At 39.8% G+C, this 23471-nt stretch overlaps 1 protein-coding gene across 2 annotated transcripts in view; it reads right to left on the bottom strand.

Annotated features, from left to right (window-relative positions):
- Positions 1-48: 48 nt before the first annotated feature.
- The window catches only part of gnb1l (guanine nucleotide binding protein (G protein), beta polypeptide 1-like), a 33526-nt gene continuing 10103 nt past the window's right edge, over positions 49-23471 (bottom strand). For both annotated transcript variants that reach the window (XM_059336895.1, XM_059336896.1), the window contains exons 5-7: positions 17269-17361; positions 9970-10185; positions 49-3541 (exon numbers count right to left, since the gene is read on the bottom strand). In XM_059336895.1, coding sequence (XP_059192878.1) covers positions 3263-3541; positions 9970-10185; positions 17269-17361 — 588 coding nt within the window. In that variant the 3' untranslated portion in view covers positions 49-3262. The remainder of the gene's footprint in view (positions 3542-9969; positions 10186-17268; positions 17362-23471) is intronic.

Raw genomic sequence — 23471 nt, 5'->3', positions numbered from 1 at the left:
ACAATAATTGAGTACATATCGCAGTAAATATGAACAGTACTTGAGTAAATAGCCTATACTTGATACATATAACCAATGCAATAAAAAAACAGCCTTCTCTTATGATTTGCAGTTGTTTAATTTTGCAATGAAAACTGTTCTGCATATGTTGCACTTATTAAATGCCCCTGGTGCAGTACGCGTCAGTCTGTAAGAGTCTGTACAAACAGGGAACACAGGGGATTTTTAGTCTTAATGAAATCATCTTAATGAAGCTTCCATTAAATTAATTCAGATTTTTTTAAAGGTATAGTTTATTAGGATGAGATTACAGATACATTCAATCCTTCCAAACTTAATAAGTAAAGTTTTCACAGTGGCAATCAGAGAAATTGCGCCTACTGGAGGAATTATAATGAACTGCACCTCCATACCAACTAATTGTCAGTATGTTGCCTGTGTTGTCAAATATTTTCCATATTACATTTCTACATATGCACATTAATAGGCTGCTGTATGCTTTCAACAGGCCTAGGCCATTTTCAAGCACATTATTTCAATGCATCATTCATTTCACACAGACGAAAAAGAGCAACCTGTTTAGGCCCAGTTCACGTTCATGTGCCCAGATGTCTCAGGCTTCAGGAGAAACAGTGCCAAGGACTTGCCAGTGAAGTATGAAGAGGCAGAGGATGGATGATAATGTGACCTGAGGCATCATTTGACACTCAACTGCATCTGGAACATCTGTTGTGACAGGCCTATCAGGGTCTTGATTCGTTCGCTTCACCTCTGTGTACATTTCTGCCGCCGAGCCCCGCCTGCCTGCTGTATCAGGGGACAGTTATTAAAAACAAGCCAGGTAAACCAATCGGAGTCGTCCACCTAAAAAACAGAACACGTGCTTCACATTTTCCCCCCTATCGCCTCTCAACTAATACAAAAGGTACCATGGTTTATGGTGTGCATGAGGTTGCTGACGGACATTTTATGCAGAACATCAAAACACATCACCACCACTGGGCAAGAGCCTAGATACATTTGTATTAAGACACGCTTGAAAAAATAAATAAAAGCAACTTAGCCATGAGGCGGAACGCTGCTTTGAATTACATAGAGGGGATTTTCTTCAACTCATTGAATTTAAATAATCAGGCTCACTGTGACGTCCTACGAATACACCCAAAGGCTCAGACTCACACTAACAGATTATGTCCTATCCCAAAGCCGGGCTGACCTCTGACCTTCAAGGCCAAGGAAGACACACGTTAGGTGATAAGTGAAGCACAGGGCCTATTGTGCACACAGTCTCCCTGTCCATTTATTGACTTCCTAAATGATCCATTATGAAGTGATTTACGAGGTCCACCGCCACCCCAACAGGCACTTCTAAGGCCGGGGTGAGTTGCCGTCTGCTCCATTCAGCAGACATCTGCACCAATGGACGCAGCATTTGATTTATCAGAGAATGGACGGAAGCTGGCCCATGCCACCTCTAGTGTTTGTTCAAAGCCAACAGGAGAGTTAGGAAGCTGTTATGGATGCAAGTTGTCACGAGCGGGGTCAGACACAAAAGGTATGGACGTAGCTCTGCAGGGAACAAGCAAAACATGTCATTAAAACCAGGCACTTGGGGAAAAATCTTATTCAAACTATTTTTTAAATGATGTCAAAGGGCTTTAAACAAGTTTCCAGTACAAACATCCAAAAGTTTGACTGCAAGCAGGAAAACCAACCAAACTGCAGTTTCAAACGTTTTTCAATAACAGAAGCGTCATGGCAAGCCAGCTTGTCTAGCAAATGACCTTGTCTTTCCTCTGTTCACTAATGATTCGTGGCCATTACGCTGGTCTGGCTCTTTGATTTCTCAGGCCTTTCCTGTACAGCACGATGAGCTTCTCAACCTGGGGTCATCCCAGGAGAAAAAGCCTTTATGAAGCAGAACGTGAATCGTTTGAAGCCCCTGGCCTTTCGGCACAGTGTTGTTGCACATGAGCTCCCATGCTGCTCATTGACTCACAGAGATATTATTAAAGACAGTGGACGGAAAAACAACACCTCTCTATTTTCTCTGGGACTTTCGCAACAAGATCCTTGGCCTTGTTCATGACATACGTCCATATCCTATAAAGACATCTGTATTTGGCATTACAACTCAAGAAAATGCAAATGCTGCAGATTCGTTAATTTGATATTCTTGCACTTGATGCAAATTTCTTCCGTTTTTTCTGATCTTTTTGATTAAGAAAGAGGTCATAAACAGATAATAACAGGGATAATAACAGGGACCAAGAGGAGCATCTGCAGATCAGTACCCACTAAACCAACAGCCCTCTGTTCTTTATGTGATTAACCTTGTTTGACAAATACAACTCAGGTCAGGCTGGAGGGCCTGTGTGTTAAGCCAGGACGTGCTAGAATAACAACACAAGATTACATAGCTGCTCAGGTGTGTTGTATACCTCAAATTCACGTCCACTGGAGCAAATCTCCTATCGGATAAGTCAACACAATCACATAGCTGCACAGAGAAGCACAAAAGGCTTCAGCAAACAATGGGCTGAAAAACTCAGGCAAGTGCCTAATTAACTAGTTGGAATATCAGATATTTTAACTGGCCACACATTTTAAGCTTGACTGTGTCTAAGCTTCCATGGATACACAAAGGTATCAAAAGTATATAAATTTGGTAAACTTTCTATCCACACAAAGAAAACTGCTGTGTAAAAAAAAAAAACCCAACTGCATTAATAGAAAAAAACATTTTTTTGTTTTTTTGAACAACTGTTATATTGTGGATATAAAGTGGAAACATGTAATGATATGCTTTATGCTCATAAATAACAAATTAGCCATTTGTTACCAACCATAGACTGTATAAAAATAATGGACGTAGTCACAGTGACATCACCAATTAGTTTGTTGACTCCAGTTCTGAAGCTTCAAGTTTGTCACTTTGGTCATCGCCATATTGTTTTTTGCAACCTGCACATGCACAGAATGTATCAGGAGCTTAAATTACACTATGTCATCAGCTTACACTAGTGCTAGCTAGCTAGCTTGGTTAGCAAGCATTATTTAAAATGAACAGCCAAGTAAACATAATTATATATAGTCAATTTGTCCGGTAAAAAAAACATTGCACTGGACTATTGGGGAATTATTAGTAACAATGACACAATCAACATCAGTAGAAAGTATTTAAGTATTTATACTATTTATAAGTATTTTTATTTAAGTATTTAGTATTAAAAGTCCGTATATCCTCCCAGAGCTCAGAGGCTCAGCCAGTGTCCGCTCCCTCATTGTATATTGACCACAGGCTAATCCGCTGGTCCTTGGATCCAGCAGCCAGTAGTCTTTGTCTGGGGTCCTGGTGGTCAGAGAAGGCTACGCTTAGCACCATGTCAGTGTGGTACTGCAGCACTGCCAGTGGTCGCAGCTTCTTCCACCCGAAAACCCGCACCCGATGGTCCCAGCCCGCTGACGCCAGAAGCTTACTGTCCCCCCTGATACACAGCTGGGAAACCCCAGGGTTGACCAGCGTCACACCATCCTGGAGCTGTAAAACCACAAGAGGAGAAGGATGTTAGTAGGTTGGAACCACGTAGCAGACAGACATGCTGGGACACCTTTACATGTATTACAAACACTTTGCCAAGACCAGCAACGCTGAGCAGGAGTTTACTTGTGGTAATTGTCAGAGGAACCTAAAACCAAAACCAATTCTGTTCATGCAAATAAGGAGACAAAAATAATCAGACAAATTAATTGGGTCAGTAATTCGATTAATCACTGCCGTCTGGGAAACCGAGGCCAACAAAAACACGGACAGGGAGAGACTATCAGCTGATCTGACGACTGAGGTCCAAGTGTGAGGCTGGATGTCTGTTGAACCTGGCTGGAGACTCCTGGGACTCCATCATCGGCCATAAAACATTACGGCACGAGGGCCGCGAGCAGATCTCTCTGCGACCCACTATTTGGTTTGGAGTTAGGGAGGCCTATTCTAGAAGCGGGGCTTGAATTACCTTTGTCACAGTTTGCAAGAAAGAGAGAGAGAGAGACCATCGCGCTGAAATGCTTGTTTGCAGAGGCCTTGTTGCTTTAGCGCCTCTGATGAATTACATTCACACTGAAAGGTCTGGTCAGCAGGAGAAGAGACCCGATAAATACACTGTTGTAACGTCTGCCTGCTAAAGATTAGCCACAGCCCCCTCTCCCTATGATCTACAGTGTCCAAGGACTGTATCAATCTCTCTAAAGGGGCAACATTCTGACATATTGTAATGAATGGTGGCTAAGATCACTATCTAAAGGGCCTGCTGTGGTGGGCATTCCTGGGGAGCGAACGTGCTCTTCCTGCAGGCCAGGGATCTCTGCTGGACCTGTAGATGGGGCACAAACATCTGGATATGGGAGCTAAAATCAAACTGGACAGCGTATAATTGACTTCATAAGCTGTGTCTAGGGAGACTAATGGCCTTGGATGGGAGGAGACGGTAGAGAATTTATCTGCATGCTCCTGTTCCGGGCAGGAACCATCCACAAGCTGCATGTGGAAGATATAAGCCAGGTACTCATAGCCCAAGTGGATAAAGTGGAATGCAAGGGAGAGAGAGAGCAGGGAGGAATGTCATTGATCAAAACGGAGTGAGAAAGTTCAGGCAGTCATGTGATTTCATTTTTTTAAGCAACCCATCAGCGCTGGTACCACTAGTGTGAAAGAGTGTGTGGCTGGTTAGACCAAACAAGCCAGATGCACTGATACAAAGAAACCTGGGGGGTGAAAGATTTGTTTGGAGGTTTGTTATTACCTCAAGAAGTTGGTATGCCCCTACTTCTCTCCATCTGGTTTGCATTAGAGGCCTGATAATGATGGGTTTAAGTGTCTGTTTTTGTTTGTTTTGCTTCCCATAGTTTGTGTCAGGAAAAGGCATTTGTTTCATTAAAGGGTCAATTGTAAGTAGTAAATGGCTAATGATGTAGTAATGGTCATCCTGCAGTGGCGGGTGAATTGTTTTTACTTTCTACAGTCTGAGAAAGTAGAAAGAAAAGTGGCGAGAAAAAAAAGCTTGTCCTGAGCTATGACCTAAAATGAATGGAGCTCATTTGCAGCTATGATGGTTTTTAAGCTGCCAGTCATCAGTGTTTTCTCTGACATGTGGCAGTGATGCTTGATAGTAATAGTGCTGAAACAATTAGTTAATTAATTAATTAATTAATTTGTTTCTCAACATAAAAGTAATTACCAACAATTATACATTTTAATTAATAATTTTAAGTCATTATGCAATAAAAATGACTTATGTGCTGGTCTGCTGCTTTATTCAGTTTTAAATAGACTGTAAGCATCACCTAAATGGGTTTAATCAATCAAAATCAAAATTAATTGTTGGTCCTGCCAAAACAGTTAAATTAGATTTAGTCTTATAAAGCATCTTCTCATGTTTTGATTAATGTTGCAGCTCAAGAAGTACAATTTCCTTTTAGATATTGTATGACAGTTGGAACTATGAAGACGATTGATTAGTTGATTGACAGAAAACAACTATTTTAATGACTGATTAAGCATTAGGTTTCATAAGGCTACCTGTTTCTGTTTGCAGTTTTTGTGCTGAGCTAACAGGCTGCTACATATTTACCATTTAGACATAAGACTGGTAGTAAAAAACAACAAACAAGAATGCAAGAAAGCAAAGTCTTTTTTCTACCTTTTTTCTTTTTTCTAATTTCTTTTTTTCAATCTGTGTTGTAACCTTGGGCTCTGGGAAAATATGATCTCTAACAGACGAAATTAGAGGTTATAAGTGTTTTGTCAGCCAAGGATCCCTTACAAGATAAAGAATATTCATGTATGTCCCTTGGAATAATTGGATGTAGCCATTTTTTTTTAAATTTCCAGTCTTATTTCTAAGGATAAACAAAACAAGAACAATTGAGGAGAAAAATATATTAAAAAGGTATAAGAAACATATTAAACATTAGCTGATTCTAAGAGCTATACATTTGTTAGATTAGAAATTACTAAGTGATTGAGAAGACAATCAGCATATTCATTAATAATACAAAATGACAGTGATGATTGGTTGTAGCCCATTAAAAGATTATTCTTCCATGTTAGAAGAACAGCTCTTTCTTCTTTAAAGGGAAACAGTCTAAAATGTGCTGTTATTTAAATTTCATGTAGCAGCAGCATTGTTGTTCTTGCCATTGGGCCACACCACTGCTGAATGAACACCAAGAAAACGCTGCTGACTTAAGCGCTGCCATTAACTATTTCTGAATCTGTAATGAAATCCATTGGCTCTAACCGGGGAGTGCTGGCTCATTTTATTTGACACTCCATTTTTCTTCCCCTTGCTCTATTTCTATCTCATCACAGGCTGAATCCATCTTTGGGGTTCATCATTTTTTTTGTTTGAACACTCCTTCCTGGCCTGTGTTACAGCATGCAGACACACACACAGCAGGCTCGCTGTCTAAACGCCAGCTTTCTCAGCTGTCAGGAGGCTACCAGCTCTGCTCAGATGCTGGACCCGCTAGACTTTTTGTGGCCTACGACAGATCCAACACAAACTCACACTTCGGGATCCTCTTTTGTAGCATCTCACCGACAGAGGAGACGTTCAAAAGGAGCGTCCACTTGGCAGGTCTCACTCAAGCCTTGCTCCACTTTTCCTCCCCGTGTTTCCCCCTCAGTCTTGGCACGGATCTTGGCGTTCACGCTCATCTACTGAAACGTCCCATCATCGCTCACTCACTCGAGCCTAGCGGCTGGGAGGCTTTTTCGCAGGTATGTCTGACACACCCTGTCCCTGAATCACACTCTACGGCGGGGAGATTACAGCCTTTTGTCACCTTGCCTGTCAGAGCTTGGCTCCGGCTGACAGGAGATGGATGTGTCAAACAGGTGAGCAGTCCCATTCAGAAAAGAGAGAAAAGATGAGGAGGGGATTGCTCAATAAAGAGAGACATATTTTTTATGACAGTAGGTCATACATACAGCAGTCCTATGACAGACTGAGGTTGAATCTTTGGCTGACGGCTTCAAGAATTCACAGAAGACAACATGTAAGTGACTACTGGAGGATATGAAGGGGAGACAGTGGTGAGGATGAGGGGCAGAGGTTCCACCTGTAAAGAACTGTCATCAATCTCAGAAATAGCTCACTGTCAGCCACGCTTGATTTACACTGCTAATCTTCCTCTGTCTATACCTGCTTTCTCTTTCTCCAGTCCGTGACCTCTGTCTCCTTCTCTCCTGGAGGAACACGTCACTGAACTTGTCAATACATTTGAGTGGCCGCCTAAATATATGTCCATCTGGCTTAACAGCTTGTAAAGCCAAACACCCACGCCCTCATAATCTCACCGTGACACATTCCCAAAAATGTGCACTGGCAGGAAAAGGAGAAAAAAAAAATGCTGAAAAGATGATGCCTCATTACTATGAAAAGATATCAGGCTAGCCAGGTCAAACAGCAGATAAAGGCCTCTGGGAGCCATGTGTAATACATTAACCTCCATTCCTGAGGCTATCTGTCTTTATCTGGGCTTGATAAGCTCACTTCACAGCCCTTCAGCTTCACTAAATCATAACTGCACTGTGTTGTGTCACATTCAGTTTCCCCTCCATTTCACAAAAAGCATCTATCTTCCTTGCCAGCCATTACCGCTATATTCAATGGTATCGCAGGGGTAATTTGTGGGAAGTGGGATGCTGTGGCACTTATAGCCTCCTCAGCCTTTATTGCAGCCTCCCACTGTGAACTACTGTTCCCTTTACTGCAGATGTGTTTTTTGTTTGGTTAAGGGGCCTCCGAGGTTTTGATATTTTTATTACCTCTCACGGGTCGTCCGTCAGGACCCAGGGCCCAGGTCCGCCACCCGGCAGGTCCTCCCGCCCCCTTACTGCTGCCACACAAAAATACTTTTGTGGGAAGAACTGAGGATAGCTGTCTGGACGTCACACTGAGCTGCACTTCAGGATAATTTAAAAGCCCCTGTTGGATCTTTTCCCTCTCCTTGTGCTTTTTTCCTGTCATCCTCATCCTGGATTACATGTTGAATCAATATTTTGTTGCTTGAGCAAAATAAACCAAATAACCACTCTCCTCCTGTTTTTGGTATATTGAATCAAATCCGTTGTAGTGTTTTTCTAGACGCAATTTGGGGGCGAACAAAATGGGGTTTTGCAAATACTTCTAATTCAAGCATTAATTTGTAAAAAGCCTTGGAAAGAATAATACCCCTTCACTGTGCAGCAGTGTACTATATCAGTCTCAGGTTCCTTTCTGCTCTGATTCATGGAGGTTGGCTGCAAAATGGGAGCATTCCCTTTTGCTCATGAAATCAAGAACAAATATAGCTTCAAATGAGGCGTTAAGTCTCTGAAGCGCTGGCTGTTATGTAAAATGAATTATGGTACATAGCTGATGTGTCTCTTTTGGTGTGGCAAAAGATGCTATGGCAAGAGTTTTAGTGTATAGTTTATTTATGTATGTGTGAGAACCAGTGTGAACTGTGTTTTCAAGGTAAGTATGCATCTCAATAGTATCCCAGTGAAGTCACTACTAAATGACATAACTATACATGAATTTTCCTATTTTTTTCTGATGTGTTTTTATCCATATCTTTATATATTATCCAGGCCAAATGTGTGACTATGTGTCACTGTGTATGTGTGTGGGTGGTTCGAGTCTGAGTGACAGCTCCAGCCCGGCCCCTGGCCCCTGGCCCTGCCAACGCTGTGTAACCAGCAGCTGATTTATGGCCCCCGGAGCCACACTGAGCCTCTTCCTCTTTGGCCCCTGATGTTTTCCAAGTGAGCCTGGAGAAAGGCAAATCTCCTTTACTCCCATCTTCACCATAACAGTTTTATAATATTTCATGGCATTCAGACGGCTATCTTCTGCAACAATTAGTTACCAGGTAGGAGGACCTCAACCAGGGATACTTCAGTAGGCAACATGAAAATTAGATTGGTTTCCAAAAGAGGGGAACTTGTATGAAGGTACTTCTGCAGCTGTCAAGACCCACTGAGAGAGATTGTGGAATAGCTACAATAGTCACAACTCATTTGAAAATTTAAATTCTATTAACACAGTCAGCTGAAACACCTGAACACTACATGTTATGACTGACAATGCATGAAAAATAGTTAGCAACGGAGCAGAAAAGTCTAAACTAAAATTAAGTTAGATATAAGTCAAAAGTAATGGATAAGCAGTGAAAAAGTTGCTGAAGTATGCTAAAAGTAAGGCATTAATGGTTGAAATTGTTAGCTTAAAGTAATGTATAAATGGTAAAAAAAAAAAAAAGTTGGTTAACAGTAATGGTTAAAAGGTTTAAAAAATAGCTAAAAGATAATGGACAAATGATTTAAAAAAAATAGTAGTTAGTTAAAAAGTAATGGATAAATGGTAAAAGAAAAAAAAAGTTAATTTTTTAACTTACTTTTAGCTAAATAATGCATAAATGATGAAATGAACAATTGTTAGCTTAAAGTAATATATAAATGATGATTTTTTTTAAAGTTAGACAAAATTAATGGATAAAAAGTTTTTTAAAAATAATCTAAAAAAATGGATAAAAGGTTAAAAAAATAAATAAATAAATAATTTAAAGTTCAATAAAAGTATTGGGTAAATGGTTGAAAAAGCTAGCCTAATGGATAAATTCTAGTTTGCGGAATATAACAGATAATAGGTTTAAATTTCCACTCTACAAATTCAAACTTGACCACGATGATGTAAACTTTGATATTTAAATTGTTTGCAATTTTTTTGTAACGATACCCACTGAGTTTAATCTCCCATAGGAATGCTCATTTAACATTTTTTGTGTATTGACAGTTGTCATAACTAATAATGTAAGTAATCTTGATGGGTGGTGTTGATGAAGGGGCATTGATTCATCTGACAAATGTTTGGGGACTCTCCAAACTAGATGAGACTCGACTAGACAACAGTCCTATCCTCTGCTGACCTGCAGGTTGTTCTGTCTGTCCAGTATCCAGGAGCAGAGTATCTTCTCAGAGGAGCCTGATATGCCCCTCAGACGCTCAGTGTCAAAGGTCAGGCACATGACTGGCTCAGGGTGGGCTTTAGTTTGGCTCAGCTTGGACCTCTTGGTTACGTCCCAAAGCAACAGGGAACCGTCCTCGTACCCAGCCAACAGGAGAGGTCCGGGACCCGAGTCTGGCTGGAAGTGAGGGAGGACAATAAGAGAGAGGAGGAGGGACAGCGAGGTGGGGAGAGAGAGCACAAAGAGCAGCGTGAGGTAAGATATGAGATGAGAGCTTTGTAGTAAAAAAAAACACAGAAACCGATGCGTGCTGCTGGAAGCTGAGCGGAGCAGAGGTTATCATCCTGGAAGCTCCCGCTGACACTCGGAAAGACGCTGTGGGCTTCATTCGTCAGCCTGCTCCTCTCTGTTTCCAACAGTCCATTACACCACTCCTCACTTTGCTCCTCATCTATATTACTGAGCCACAGGCCTCGCAGCCGGCACGGACACACAGTGCAGTAACAAACTGAAAAACCTACCTTTCATTTTAAAACTTATTTAAATCATTAAAAACCTGAATGTATAAGACACTATTAAGTGTAGTTTTAGCTGATTTTTCTATTTTATATGTGCAGTGTTGGCATATTCATCTGTACTGTACTCTGTCATCTTTATTTTTGTCCAGGTTGCCCAACTTTTTCAGTTATATATAACTTTATAATGATATAGGACCTTTTACACTATAATGCTTAAATCTGCAGTTTATGTTTTAAACTATATTTTATCCAAACGATTTCTGCTGCAATTTAAAAATCTTAAGGATTATTTTTAATGTTTATTTAAATTAGAAATAAACTACTGAATTACATATGATTCTTAGTGAGAAAGAAGTTGGGGTACTGTTTGAAACATGAAAAGAATGAGTATGTATTTAGAACAAACAAAAGTTTCCTAGTTTGAACGTCTTTGTCGTGCATTCCGATAAATGCAGGTCACAAAGATTTGTAAATCACTTCATTCTGTTTTTATTATGTTTTTTCGCAGCGTCCTAACTTTTGAATCAAGGTTGTATTCATTATTTATTATTGTATTATTGAACAATATAGAAAATTATTTAATCATTTAATCTACAACATGTCAGAAAAATGCCTATAACAGAAATGTATTTTTCTGTCTGACAAACAAAATTAATTTCCAATCATAGAAAACAGAAAAAAGGGAAAATCCTCACACTGGAGAAGCTACAACCAGATAATGTGCGGCTATTTATCTTGACAAATGACTTATCCGACTTATTAATATGCATTATGTCTATTAACTAATCAATTAAGCGACTTATTGTTTCAGGTTTGCAAACCTGCACACTCACTAAAAAAACACAAAAAACCCACATTAGCTTCAGTCATTAGCTTTCATTACAGATCCAGCCGCAATGTTTACAACTGGTGACACCATCAGAGTAAATCTTTCAGATGAAATGAAATGAAACCAGGTGCACAGAGAGTGGGTTGTGGGTTTTGCATCTGATGCCTGCCTCTGTTAAATGTGTACAGAGCAACATGTACTAAGTACAAATGCAGTTATATGCAAATACAAAGAGAAACGTAAGCACTATAAAAATTTAAAAAGAATCATAAAGCAGTGCCTTCCCACTGTTGGGAGACATGGATAGTAAATCACTTCTGTGAACGAGAACATAAAGGTGAACTGATAAAAACTGAGGGCTTCATATATCTTTGAAACGCTGCAGGGAAGAGAGGAAGGACTGAATGAGAGAGAGGGGAAGAAGGAGGAATGGATGAAGAGAACGAGGGCGGGCCAACTGGTAAGATCTAACCTCCATCCTGCTTTTCAGAAATCCCGCAATCTTTCTGCGCAGTGGAAGTACTACGACATACCTCTACACATCCACATATGCCTGGAGTGTTATCCAAACAATGACTTTAAACTTTTCCAAGTCTTAAAAGACTTCAAACTAGTCTGCAGAATGACACAATACATTTAAGAAGACCTCTAAATACACATACAGACTTTGTACTAACTCCTTGGGCCTTTGCTTTAAAATACCACCAGGCCCCCAGCACTGTGCCCTGCAGAAGCGAGGAGGGAAAGAAATGTTTTCCATATGTGTGAGGGGGCCATGTCTGCCATTTTTTCATCTATCTTCAAGTCCTCTTCTCACTTAACGCTCTATATTTCTCTTCTTCCAGCTTTAAACAAATTATAGACAGAGTCGTGTATTCCTTCCAAACACATCAGTGAGGACGAACACTAAGGGATTATGAAAACAAATAAAAACAAGTGAAAATCAGTGGCCCCTGCTTGCCGGCAGGGCCCGGACTAAGCGTTCCAGGCTTGGGGCCCACTGCTTCACTTAAGTGTAGGACCTCCTTGATTGATGATGTCATGGGTCGGAGGTCGGGGAACCCTGGGTAGACACCTAATTCATTATATCCTCCACAGGCCTTTCTACAAGAGGGCTCTCTGCTGGAGTGGGGCTGGGGCTCTGGGAGGAGATTCATCACCACAGAACAGCTGGAAAGACAGATGGATGGAAGCTGGTGGAAGAGGCACGAGAGCGATGATGCTTGGTTGACTCTCAGATCAAAACTAGGTGGGCCTTCACTTGTTAATAGTCATGTGATCCTATGCCTTTTTTCATAACTGTATTTGTGGAATGCATTTAACAATGATCATAACGTGCTAAAATGTATTTTGGACAATTACAGGCAATGCCATTCTGTCAATATATCCTGTAATCATCAGAGCCATTATTAACAATGCAATCATTTTAAGATGACAGCCCTATATTTAGATCTTTGTCCAGACTGTTGGTCACTAAAGCAGTTGGTTCAGGCCACCATGGTTAGGTCATCAATATGGCCTCTACACACCAGGACTTCAGGGGCTTTTCAACATTAGAAATAGGGTTGGCAGTTTTTTGGAAAATTGGGGGCAAAAAACTCCAGAATTTGAAAATACAGCCCTTCCTGTATATCTTTCCCTCTTGACTCTGTCCTTACACCGACACAACAGATGAGCGAGGGTATATGCACACATTTTATAGGCTGGAGATATTCTTGCTTTTAACTATATGCTTACATGCGCATGTAAACATATAGTAAGTGTGTATACTGCATCAGTTCTGAGTGTTGATTTTGCATGTCCTCAGACATTAATGCTACATGTCTGCAACATGCAATACACACAAAGTGTAGGGGCAATACTAATTGTCATGACTGATTTAAGGGCTTTACATACCATATACGATGGGGGGTATATCATATTTTTTTCTGCCATGATCTCAGAATTAATATATTAACCTCTCACAATTTCATCTTTTTTTTGTTTACATCATGCAAATGTGGTAGTTCTATGCTTCATATGTGTAGTTTATACTGTATGTGAACAATTCCGCGCAGCGAGCTCTTAGTCATGTGATGCTATACCATGTCACAGGCTCTGCAAAGCCATGTTATCTCCAGCTCTATAGTGACCTGTATAAGCACTAATTCTTCATTTCAATTACCCCAAGTCTGATTGTGATCTCAGTGTCATTTTAGCAGCAATTTTATGAGAATTTTAGTCCTGTGTTCTTTTCTGCTTGTGGGTCTGTAAAGCCCTTTGAGAAGACATGTGGTATTTTACCAGCTACATTAAAATGGACTGGTTATAATTAGCTGCAGCCGTGAGCCCTGAGCTATGGTTAGCAGAAGATTCCTAACTATTTACTAACTACTACTAACAACATTTTCTCTCCATTTGTGAAATGCTTCGCCAATACTGACACAAATTTGTTCTTCCTTTCTTCCTTCCTTCCTTTCTCTGTTTCTTTCTTTCTTAAGTCTCTTAAGATTTCTCCACTTTAATTAAAATATAAGTGTATGATGGGATTTCTGCCCCCACGACACCAAAAACAAAAAAAATGCATACCTCACCTTTAAGTTTATGTTCATTTCCTTCCTTCTGATTTTCTTTTGAATCAATCACACTTGTGGAGAAGTTGCTTTGCTGCTGAGGCAATGAAAATACAGATATGTAACCTATGGAGGCACTAAAACAAGCTCTCACAAATGGGGACAGCATAACTATAATTGCTGAACAATTGGATCTAAATCGGTTTTAGTTTTCAGCTCAAGACAAATTCGCTGGACACAGAAATCGACTTCATACAAAGAAAACTAAGGATTATTTTAATTATCAATTAAACTGATGTATAGTTTGGAAATGTACATTTTACTGACGCATACAAAAAAAAATCTGATCTTTAAAAGCTGGAAAGATGGAACTAGGTGATGTTTAGCATTCTAACCCTATAGTTACAAATTTATTTTTTGTCTATAAAGAAGGTAAATTGAGTAATCGTTTCAGTTCTATTTCTTAACTTATAAAATCTTCCTTTTTGTCTTCCTCACTTTCATTCTGAGTCAGTCAATCCATACAGTTATAGGCCTATAAAAATGCTTCTATGCTCCTCTTTCATTGAAAGCACTCAAATTGAGCTGAACTGATTTTTACTGCAACATGTTTTCTAAATTTTGTACGGCCAGACATCTCGAGTAAATAGAAAACAAATGCAGCTGGAAATGTATTGAGAAAATCCTCCTGTAAATTATTGTATTATGCATGCCAAAATTAGTACTTTTTAATTTGAATTAAGTCGTCAACCTTTAATATAAATACTCCAATACTGTATATAATACCTGGATTTAACTGGAGCACTGTTTTGAAAATTAGGTATTGATATATAGTATGTTTTTCAGGCCCGTCCCAAATATTAAAAATAAAGGCGGCTGATAAACGATATTTACAACTGTATTTGGAGAAAAATCTAAATCTTAGTTTAAAATTTAGAATAAAACAAACTCAGGGCAAAACTTTATCTAAATGTGTTGAAGCACATGTTTAATTATTGCTGCAAAAGAGAACTTTTGCTTCATTTTTAGAGCTTTTCTTTACGGCATCTATCAAGAAAGAGAGCCAGAAGAGGGGGTGGCTGTGAGTTGTACTGAGGTATCATTTACTAGTAGATGTGTGCTGTGCTATTTTGTGTATATTTATAATGCTGTATACAATAATTATGGATGCATGTTTTGAAAGAATGTGTTATTGTATTGCGTTTCTAGGTTTCATTTTTAACATATCTAAATATTAGGCTTTCAGGCTCAATTCTGGCTGATTCCGTTTTTTTTTAATCAATGACCCTGCCAAAAAAACTAATACAACAAAAAACATAAATAAATAAAATCTAAATGTAATTAGAGAGAAGTATGTGGGTGATATCTGGAATATATTGTATATTCTGCAAACACTTGTCTGTCATTTCCTTATGTGGTAAGTCATGAACAACCCAGAGACCAACAGCTTGTTTGCTGATGTGGCCGCCACAGGCCTCAGGCAGGCGCTGCTGCAACATAAGGAACCAATCGTTTCCTCCGGTTTTTGTCCCGGTCCACCATGATGTCATGGCCACGAGGCAGCGAGGTGATGAGCTGAGAGTGATGGATATCTGTATAGGAACATTTCCTTTTCCCCGCCAGCCTCTGTTCACATTAAAAGCCTTGCACATCATACATCAATACTGTCCTCCTGGCCGAGACCCGCACACGGCAGACCCACATGTGGAGGTACTTTTTTTCTCAGCGTCCGTCCTATTGTTCAGCCAATCAGATTCAGAGGAATCAGACAGTCAGCTCTGTCACCTTTTAGACATCGGCTGGGTGGGATTCTGCTGAACTGAGGAGAAAGTGCAGTTTAACACTGCGTTTAATCTTTTCCATAAACTCCAGCAGAGAGGGCTTAAAGGCCGACAATAAATCTGTTGGTGAGTCTGTCTTGGAAATAATGGAGGATAATCACTTCTCGTCTCAACGGTGGGAAGAAAAGAGGGAGGGATGGTGAGAGGGGAGACAGAGAGAGGAGATAATTGTCAGTGGCTTCTTCTTGTGTGTGTGTGTGTGATGGAGAGAGACAGGGTGGAGAGAGAGGTTGATGGTGTTAGCTGTTGCCTCCTGCCGTGTGAGGTTATAGAAACAGCGGGTAGCATATGAGCATTTGATGTGAAAGACAAGATGAGCATTTTATTTTATTATGACTGGCAGACAGAATGTGTTGCCTGTGTGCGTGTGACACACACACACACACACACACACACACGCGCACACACACACACACACACACACACACTGGGTTTTCAGAGTTCGACTACTTGGACCTCTCGAGCCGCTCAGTCAGCGTAACAGATGAACATGCCTCAGCTTTGAAAGGAATCAGCCTGAGATGATTTAAAATCACCTGGGCCCTTCGGCTTTGAAGTCAGACAGCTGCCTGTGCTGTATTACAATGATATTATATAATTTATAATGATATAATTGATCATTATGTTTCCTGGCACTCAGCGCTGAACCAGCATTGCTTCATAAATCAGATGATGAAAGGTGGGTGTAACAGGGAAATCAAAGGGGAAAAGAAATGTCAGCGTGCACTGTCAGACTCTATAATAATTTCACAAACACAATGTCACCTTTATGGCTTTGATAGTTAACTTATTAAAATGACTCTAATTTGTATGACAGGAATACAGGACTGAATGTGCACGGGCCAACCACTCGCCTCACTCTGGTTTTAAAATGATAAGCTGTGTTTTGATTTCTGTTGCCTGTAAACTGACATCCCATAAAATGTATTGAAACCATCCGCAGTCTTGCATAAAACCCCACTCTGTCCCCCAAAGCCACAAACCCAAAGAGTTAATAATTAACCATGAAAATAATTACAGGGTCTCCTTAATGGCAGGAAAATAAAACTTTTCGACAGCATTTACAAAACAGAAAGCAACTTTTTTTTGTGTGCTCAGATCAGATTGGCTGTACAGCTGCAGGCTGATATATGGCTGTGAACCCACGGCCCTTCCAAACGCTCTAATTACAGTGTTGGGACTCGCTGCCAGCTGAGAAGAAACGTTTGGAAAAATGGCCTAGGACGAGTTGTTGGGCTGTAAATCATGTGCCACGTCTCTCGTGCATTTTTGTTGACTTTTCTATTATTGCGTCTCCTAATGGGCTGCTATCCAATAAGAATAAGTCAGGTATGTATAGAAAAAGTACCTTCTCTTTCCATACTTGTTTTATATGGTAGAGAATCCCCTGCTTTTGGTAATGGCTGCCAAGGTAAACTCATTGAACTTGGGAGCACAAACTGGTACCTTTTAAGGTGAACTTGGTTATACTGAAACTATTTCTGTTGCAATTTCACCTGAGAGGATTGCTTGGTGCTTACCTGCCACAGCTTGATACACATGACCATCCCCAGTTTAGCATCTGGTACCAGGGTGCAGACTGGAGTCTTACTGGGTAGCTCAATAATCTGGATCTGCAGAAAACACATGACATGACTTAGACACAGTGTTGCTTTGTGCTGAATGCTAACATCAGCATGCTAACATGCTCATAATGACAACACTAACATGCTGATGATGAACATGTTTAATGTTTAACATTATAGCATTAGCATCATACTGGATATAAAGATGGCCGACATGAGAGTTAAGCCAAAACATCTCAATCGGCCCCTGTTGACTGACTGCAGTATCAAGCGGCAACCTCCGGTCCTGAGCTGTGAAGCCTATGCGGAAATACAAAAAAATGCAATTCCTCGACTCGCCGATTGAGGCTGGCTGCAGAAGGGAGCAAGTTAGATTGACTCTCATGTTAAAATGTCCGATATCACAGTAGAAATAAATTTGTTTACAGCCTGGTTTAAACGATGCCTCTACTCTTAAAAGCTGATTTCCCCGATCATGACACGCTGTGGCTAATTCATTGGAACCTTTACCTGTCGGTAAGAGATAGGTAAAGGTTCAGAGAGTCAGCGAGTTTTACATGCAAACATCGGGAGCGTGTCTATCCCCTCTTTGTGTGAGACTGGGGAACATAGGAACCTTTTTCTCCGCTTTTCCCAAAAAGGGTCCTATGTTCCCCGGTCTGTTACTTTTTCCACCATTACTGCCAAATTCCATGGCAAATAGGCCTAACCCTAACCCTATTTAAAAAGCCAAAAAATGGTCCTAAATGTAAAATAGAGATAGGCAGTCTAACTCATTGCTTATGGTCCTGCAGGAATATACAAACATTCTGGCACATGGTGGGGAAGGAGATTATCTGAGATTATCTATTATCTGAGAATCTGCTATGTGACCCATTATGCATGTTGCTTGGGATATCAAATGGCTTTATTGTTGATAAATATGAGAAGAAAACTGTACAAAATCTTTCAAAACTTTCTGTGCAAGAAAATGTATTCTCTTAAACTGGATAACAGATAAAGCTCCCTCTAGAACACAATGGCCTAATGTTATAATAGAATATATATATATATATATATATATATATATATATATCTGTCGGTATGTATTTTTCTTTGTGTCCGTTAGCCGAGTTGTAGTGTTGTGTAGTCCAGTGTGTTTGTTTTTTTGTTTGTTTGTTTGTTGTGTTTTGTTTTGTTTGTTCTTTGTGTTTGTTCGTTTTTCACTGTGTGCTGTGAAAATCATAAACATATTGTTAAAAAATGAACTGCAAAGTAACCAGAAAGTAGTTGCTGTGCAAATTTACGTTTTGGGCTGCTTGAGCTAAGGTGGGCCATGCGACGGTAGGCCTGCCGACCATGCTGAGAGTCTACCATAAATATTGATAGATTGCGGGGAACATAGGACCCTTTTTCAGAAAAAGGGTTCTATGCTCCCCGGTATGTATTGCTACAGGGGAACATAGGGATGACCCCCAAACATCGGGCTAATAACAATAACACCAGTTGCTGTGTGGTGAGCTGTACCACTGCTGCACAAGAAGCCCATGCTCCACTTTGTTTGGTGAGTGTAATTCTCGTTTAATTTTAATCAATTATTAGTGTTCACAGTAGTTTGTTAGGCAGCTAATGCTGCCTGCGATGCTAACGGGAGTGAATGAAAGAAGATATTATTAAACCGGTATGGTTATTGAAGTCATAGCAATACAGAAGTGTTATAATTTATTTTTGTAATACTTGCAATCAAAAGACATTTGTGTGTTTGGAAAATAAAGCTTCACCGTGTTAGTATGGTAACATTATGCAATGGTATGATGATTAAACTTACCATTACACCAAGTTAACGCTACACTCGGCTCAATTTAAAGTGTTGAACTGTGTGTTTTTAGTAATAACACACAGTAATAACTTACTACAATAATGTCTGTGTAATTAACCCATAAGAACCCAGACCCAGTTATCCTTCAAAGATGTGTTCTATAAGTGAACCACATAGAACACATTTCTGATGTTTTTTAAAGCAAATACTACCCCTAAATGTCAAATATCTGTGATGTTACATATATGTTACATTGTGCTTTTATGGTATTTATGTTTATGATATTTCTTATTTTAAAAATGGAAAAAACTACACACATTTTCTGCTTACAGAGACACAAATTTGCCTTTTTCTTTTGCATCTCCATAACTGATATCAAAATTTTGACTTTAATTTGTTCAGGAAATATGGTCAGAACAAGTTAAATGCAATACAGGACACCCTGTTAATGGATTAGAATTGTTAAATGGGTTTAAACTTAGCCTTGTAACAAAAAATAAGCTTTTTGAAAATTTTTCACATTTCTGTTTCCAGTAACACCCATATTTTGGAGAAGTCACTTCTTGTCACAGTCACATGACCACCACACCAGGATGTTGAGTATGGGTCGCTTAGGGATTTAATGAGTTAAGGTGAAGCATAAAACTGAATATGAGAGATTATAGAAGATTTAAAGTTTGTTACACGGGTGTCACCATGGGTTCTTATGGGTTAAAAAAACATCACCTTTTAGCATGGTTCAGATATACTGGAGTTTGTTATTAAGACTCAGACTGTGAAATATTCGGTAACGTAAAATTTGACGGCACACGACCCCAGACTTTATCTTTTTTATTCAATATCACTATCAAAGCAGGCATTTGAATATTAAATCACTCCAGAAATCGACTGATTGTGATCGACTTCAGTTGACACATAATTTTAAGCCTGCATTTCAGGAGGAACTGTGCCAAAGCTGTATAACGTTTACTAAAAGGCTATATTGAGAGTAGTTAATACTGTTGGATGTGTTCGGTTATCCTAAACATTAATCAGTATATGAAAACAGAATTAAGCCACTCCGTTGTAACACATATTTTACTTACATTTATATTTGTCTGTGTAAAGGTTCCCTCTGCAGGTGATGCAGACAGGGTGGACCTCTGATGCTCCACATGAGAAGACACAACTGGACTCAAAAAAACATTAACTTATCATTATCAGAGGTTACATATTGATGTTTTTATTAATGTCTAATTTGCATTAAATCATATTATTAAAAGCACCCATTCATTAGCTTCCTGATTGTATTCTCACATTCATGAAATTAGACATATATCCCCTGGAAAAAGAGCATAAATGCTCTTAAATGAGCATAAATGCTAAATGTTTTGCGTTGTATTATTATATCATATATCATAAATCGAACATTTTCACTCAGTAATGAAGACAACGTTAGCTGAAATGTTAATATAAATGCTAAATGTTTTGCGTTGTATTATTATATCATATATTATAAATCGAACATTTTCACTCAGTAATGAAGACAACGTTAGCTGAAATGTAAATATAATTTATTGAATTGCATAAAACACAAAATGGTGGGCAATATTTAAGACTAGAAAATGTAAAGACAAGTTCTCCATGATGGTGAGCATCTTGACCTGCTGACTTCCCCCATGCTGCTGCTGCTGCTGCCGTCAGAGTGGAAGATGAAGACATCTGGGCAGCTCTTCCTCAAAGAAGGAGAGAAGGTCTTTCCACCACAGTCCATCCAGCCACACCAGCAGACACTGATGTCCGGCAGCTCACTGGACACCCAGCTGGACACAGAGCTGTCACCAATGATTCACACTGACTATGGGAGGAAAGTAAATGAGTATTAAATGCTTCAGGTGAAGAAAAGAATAACAAAAAACTATGAAGCGTGCCTAAATAAGGTTGAAAATACTAATGTGACATTTGTAGGATAAAATGGAAGAAGGAATCCACACCTCAAAAATATAAAACATTATTCAAATGAATTTATTTTGTTGTCCTTTGAAGACTTTGCAGATAATGTGATCATAAATGTCAGCTGTCTAAAGTCAAGTTACCAAGACTGGAAGTAAAATTTATTGACAAATGTACTGAAAGAAATAAATATAAATATAAAATGCCCTTTCTTTCTTAATTGATATCCCAGATAATAATCCCAGACAGCCTGTCAGTGTCACATCATAACGGTATATGCATACTGTTAAATAGCGCTGTGGGGTATTATCCTTTTACATGTTAACACACGCACTGACACATCTGCTCTGAGAAGCAACCCGCAGATTTTCAAATGTAATAAGTTTGGGATAATCATACCTATGAGTAGAAGTTATTAATAGGGAAAAAAAAAATAATAATTATAAGCCAGTATCAATCCAACCTCTACGGTAAGAATACTAACCTAATTACATATCATTCAGCTCATAATACAGTTTAATTAAGGGTCATCCAAATAAACAACTTCTTGCTATAGTAAAATTAAATTAAAATTCAGGTTAACTTGTTTGCCTCATGTAAGTATCCGTAAACGTTCTGCTGATTCAAGGTAACACTGGCGACATTACTGCAAGTCTCGACAAAATCAGTATTTCAAATTACCGTAATTATGTATCTAAAACAAGTTGAAGCTGGTGTTGTAAAGTTTTAGAGTAACTTACTGTGCGTAAAGCAGTGTAATCTGGGACACCAACAGGAACATCACGGCAGTGTTAGTCCACGAGCCGGCCGGCTGCTATCCGTCCCAGTGCAGCATGTAGCCTAGCTGGTGAGCTTCGGAAGCGTCCGCTAGCTTGATTGCTTCGAGCTAGGTGGGTGAACCCTATGGGTGACGTCACGGAGGCTACGTCCAAATTTTATACAGTCAATGTGCAGTATAGATCAAAAGGCCCGCCCCCTTCCATCTTAGCAGATTGGACATAGGCTAAACGAAAATAAATCCAAGTACTTGGCAATTTTTTTTTCCACAGACGGTTTCTGTCATTTAAGGGGTTGATTAGCTTTGATTCTCCTAAATCCTACACACTGCTCCTTTAAGACATTAACTGTCAGGCAGACTTTCATATGAAAATTGTCCTCTTTTTTAGGAGTTTATCCAATACATCCTATGTTTCATTATTTGTGTTTTAATATTGTTTATATTAGTCGCGGTAACACACAAATTACGGTTCCATGTATATATAACTACAAGCTGTCTGCCAGAATTTGTTTGTCTTCTGAATTAAAATAACATAGCAGCAACCTGAATCTGTCACTGTTGTTCAGGACTTGGGCAGATCAGAGTGCCTCCAACCAGCAGTACAGTGCCATCCATCAGTGCAGAGCAGCCGCCCCGCTGTCTATAATAAATCCTGCTAAAGCCCGACCCAGTGACATCAATGGTGTTTTCCTGCACACACTGGCACTGATTCTGATAAAATACACACAGCCTAATGAAGCCAATGATAAAGTGTGTGCCTTTGTATGCGTGTACCCACATCACTACCAAAACTCATTCCTTTCGACTTCCTCCGTGCTGATGATCCGCATATTCATCCTCATTAGGCCTCAAATTAAACAGCCCTTTAAGGGAGCAATCTGTATTTTAGCGCTAGGCCACATCTGTCCTGCATGTTTACCTCTGCGTGCCTGACAACGAGGGCCTTTAAGGACTTCCCTTTGCCTCAGGTGATCACTGTTCTTGTGTGGCATCACACTGCCCATAAATAAAAACCCACACTATTAATTAATGTTTCTGCAACAATCTGCTGGCAGGAATCCTGCTTTGAGACGTAAACAGTAAAACCACCTGAAACAGGAAACTCTTATTCTGTTTTCTTGGTTACATAGCTAAATATTGACCCATCTACATATTGCGTATGGCATTAAATCACACCATTGTGCACATTTCGTGGCAAGTGCACATGTATTGTTTCTTGAGGGAATTCATTTATGTGGGTGTTTTATTTGCGGATACATGATAAGCATCTGTCGTGGCCAGTTATGTCTGTGGAATGGGGTGGGGAGACCGAATAACAAAATCGGCTGGGGCCTGTTTTAGTCTAACTTCTCTGGGTGTGTGTGTTTCTGTCTGTCTGTCTGTGTCTGTTGGGACAATGGCATTATTGAGGTGCTGGGAGTCACAGGCGCCCTGATGCCTGGCTTGCTGGACCAGGGGTTAGCAGAGGCACGTTTGGCTGGATCAGGTGACTGCTCTGTCCCTTTCAAGTGTAGCTCCTCCAAAGCGGAGCAAGTAACATGAATCTGGAGGCAATAAAAGATGGCTGAATCACTGGCTGCCCTCTCCCCATCCTACCTCACTCCACACAAAGACCTTCAGGCCTATGGGCTAGAGCAGTAACTACAAGAC

The sequence above is a fragment of the Centropristis striata genome, chromosome 7, assembly GCF_030273125.1.
Source record: "Centropristis striata isolate RG_2023a ecotype Rhode Island chromosome 7, C.striata_1.0, whole genome shotgun sequence".
Lineage (NCBI taxonomy): Eukaryota > Metazoa > Chordata > Actinopteri > Perciformes > Serranidae > Centropristis > Centropristis striata.
This window is presented reverse-complemented; position numbering and strand designations above follow the sequence as displayed.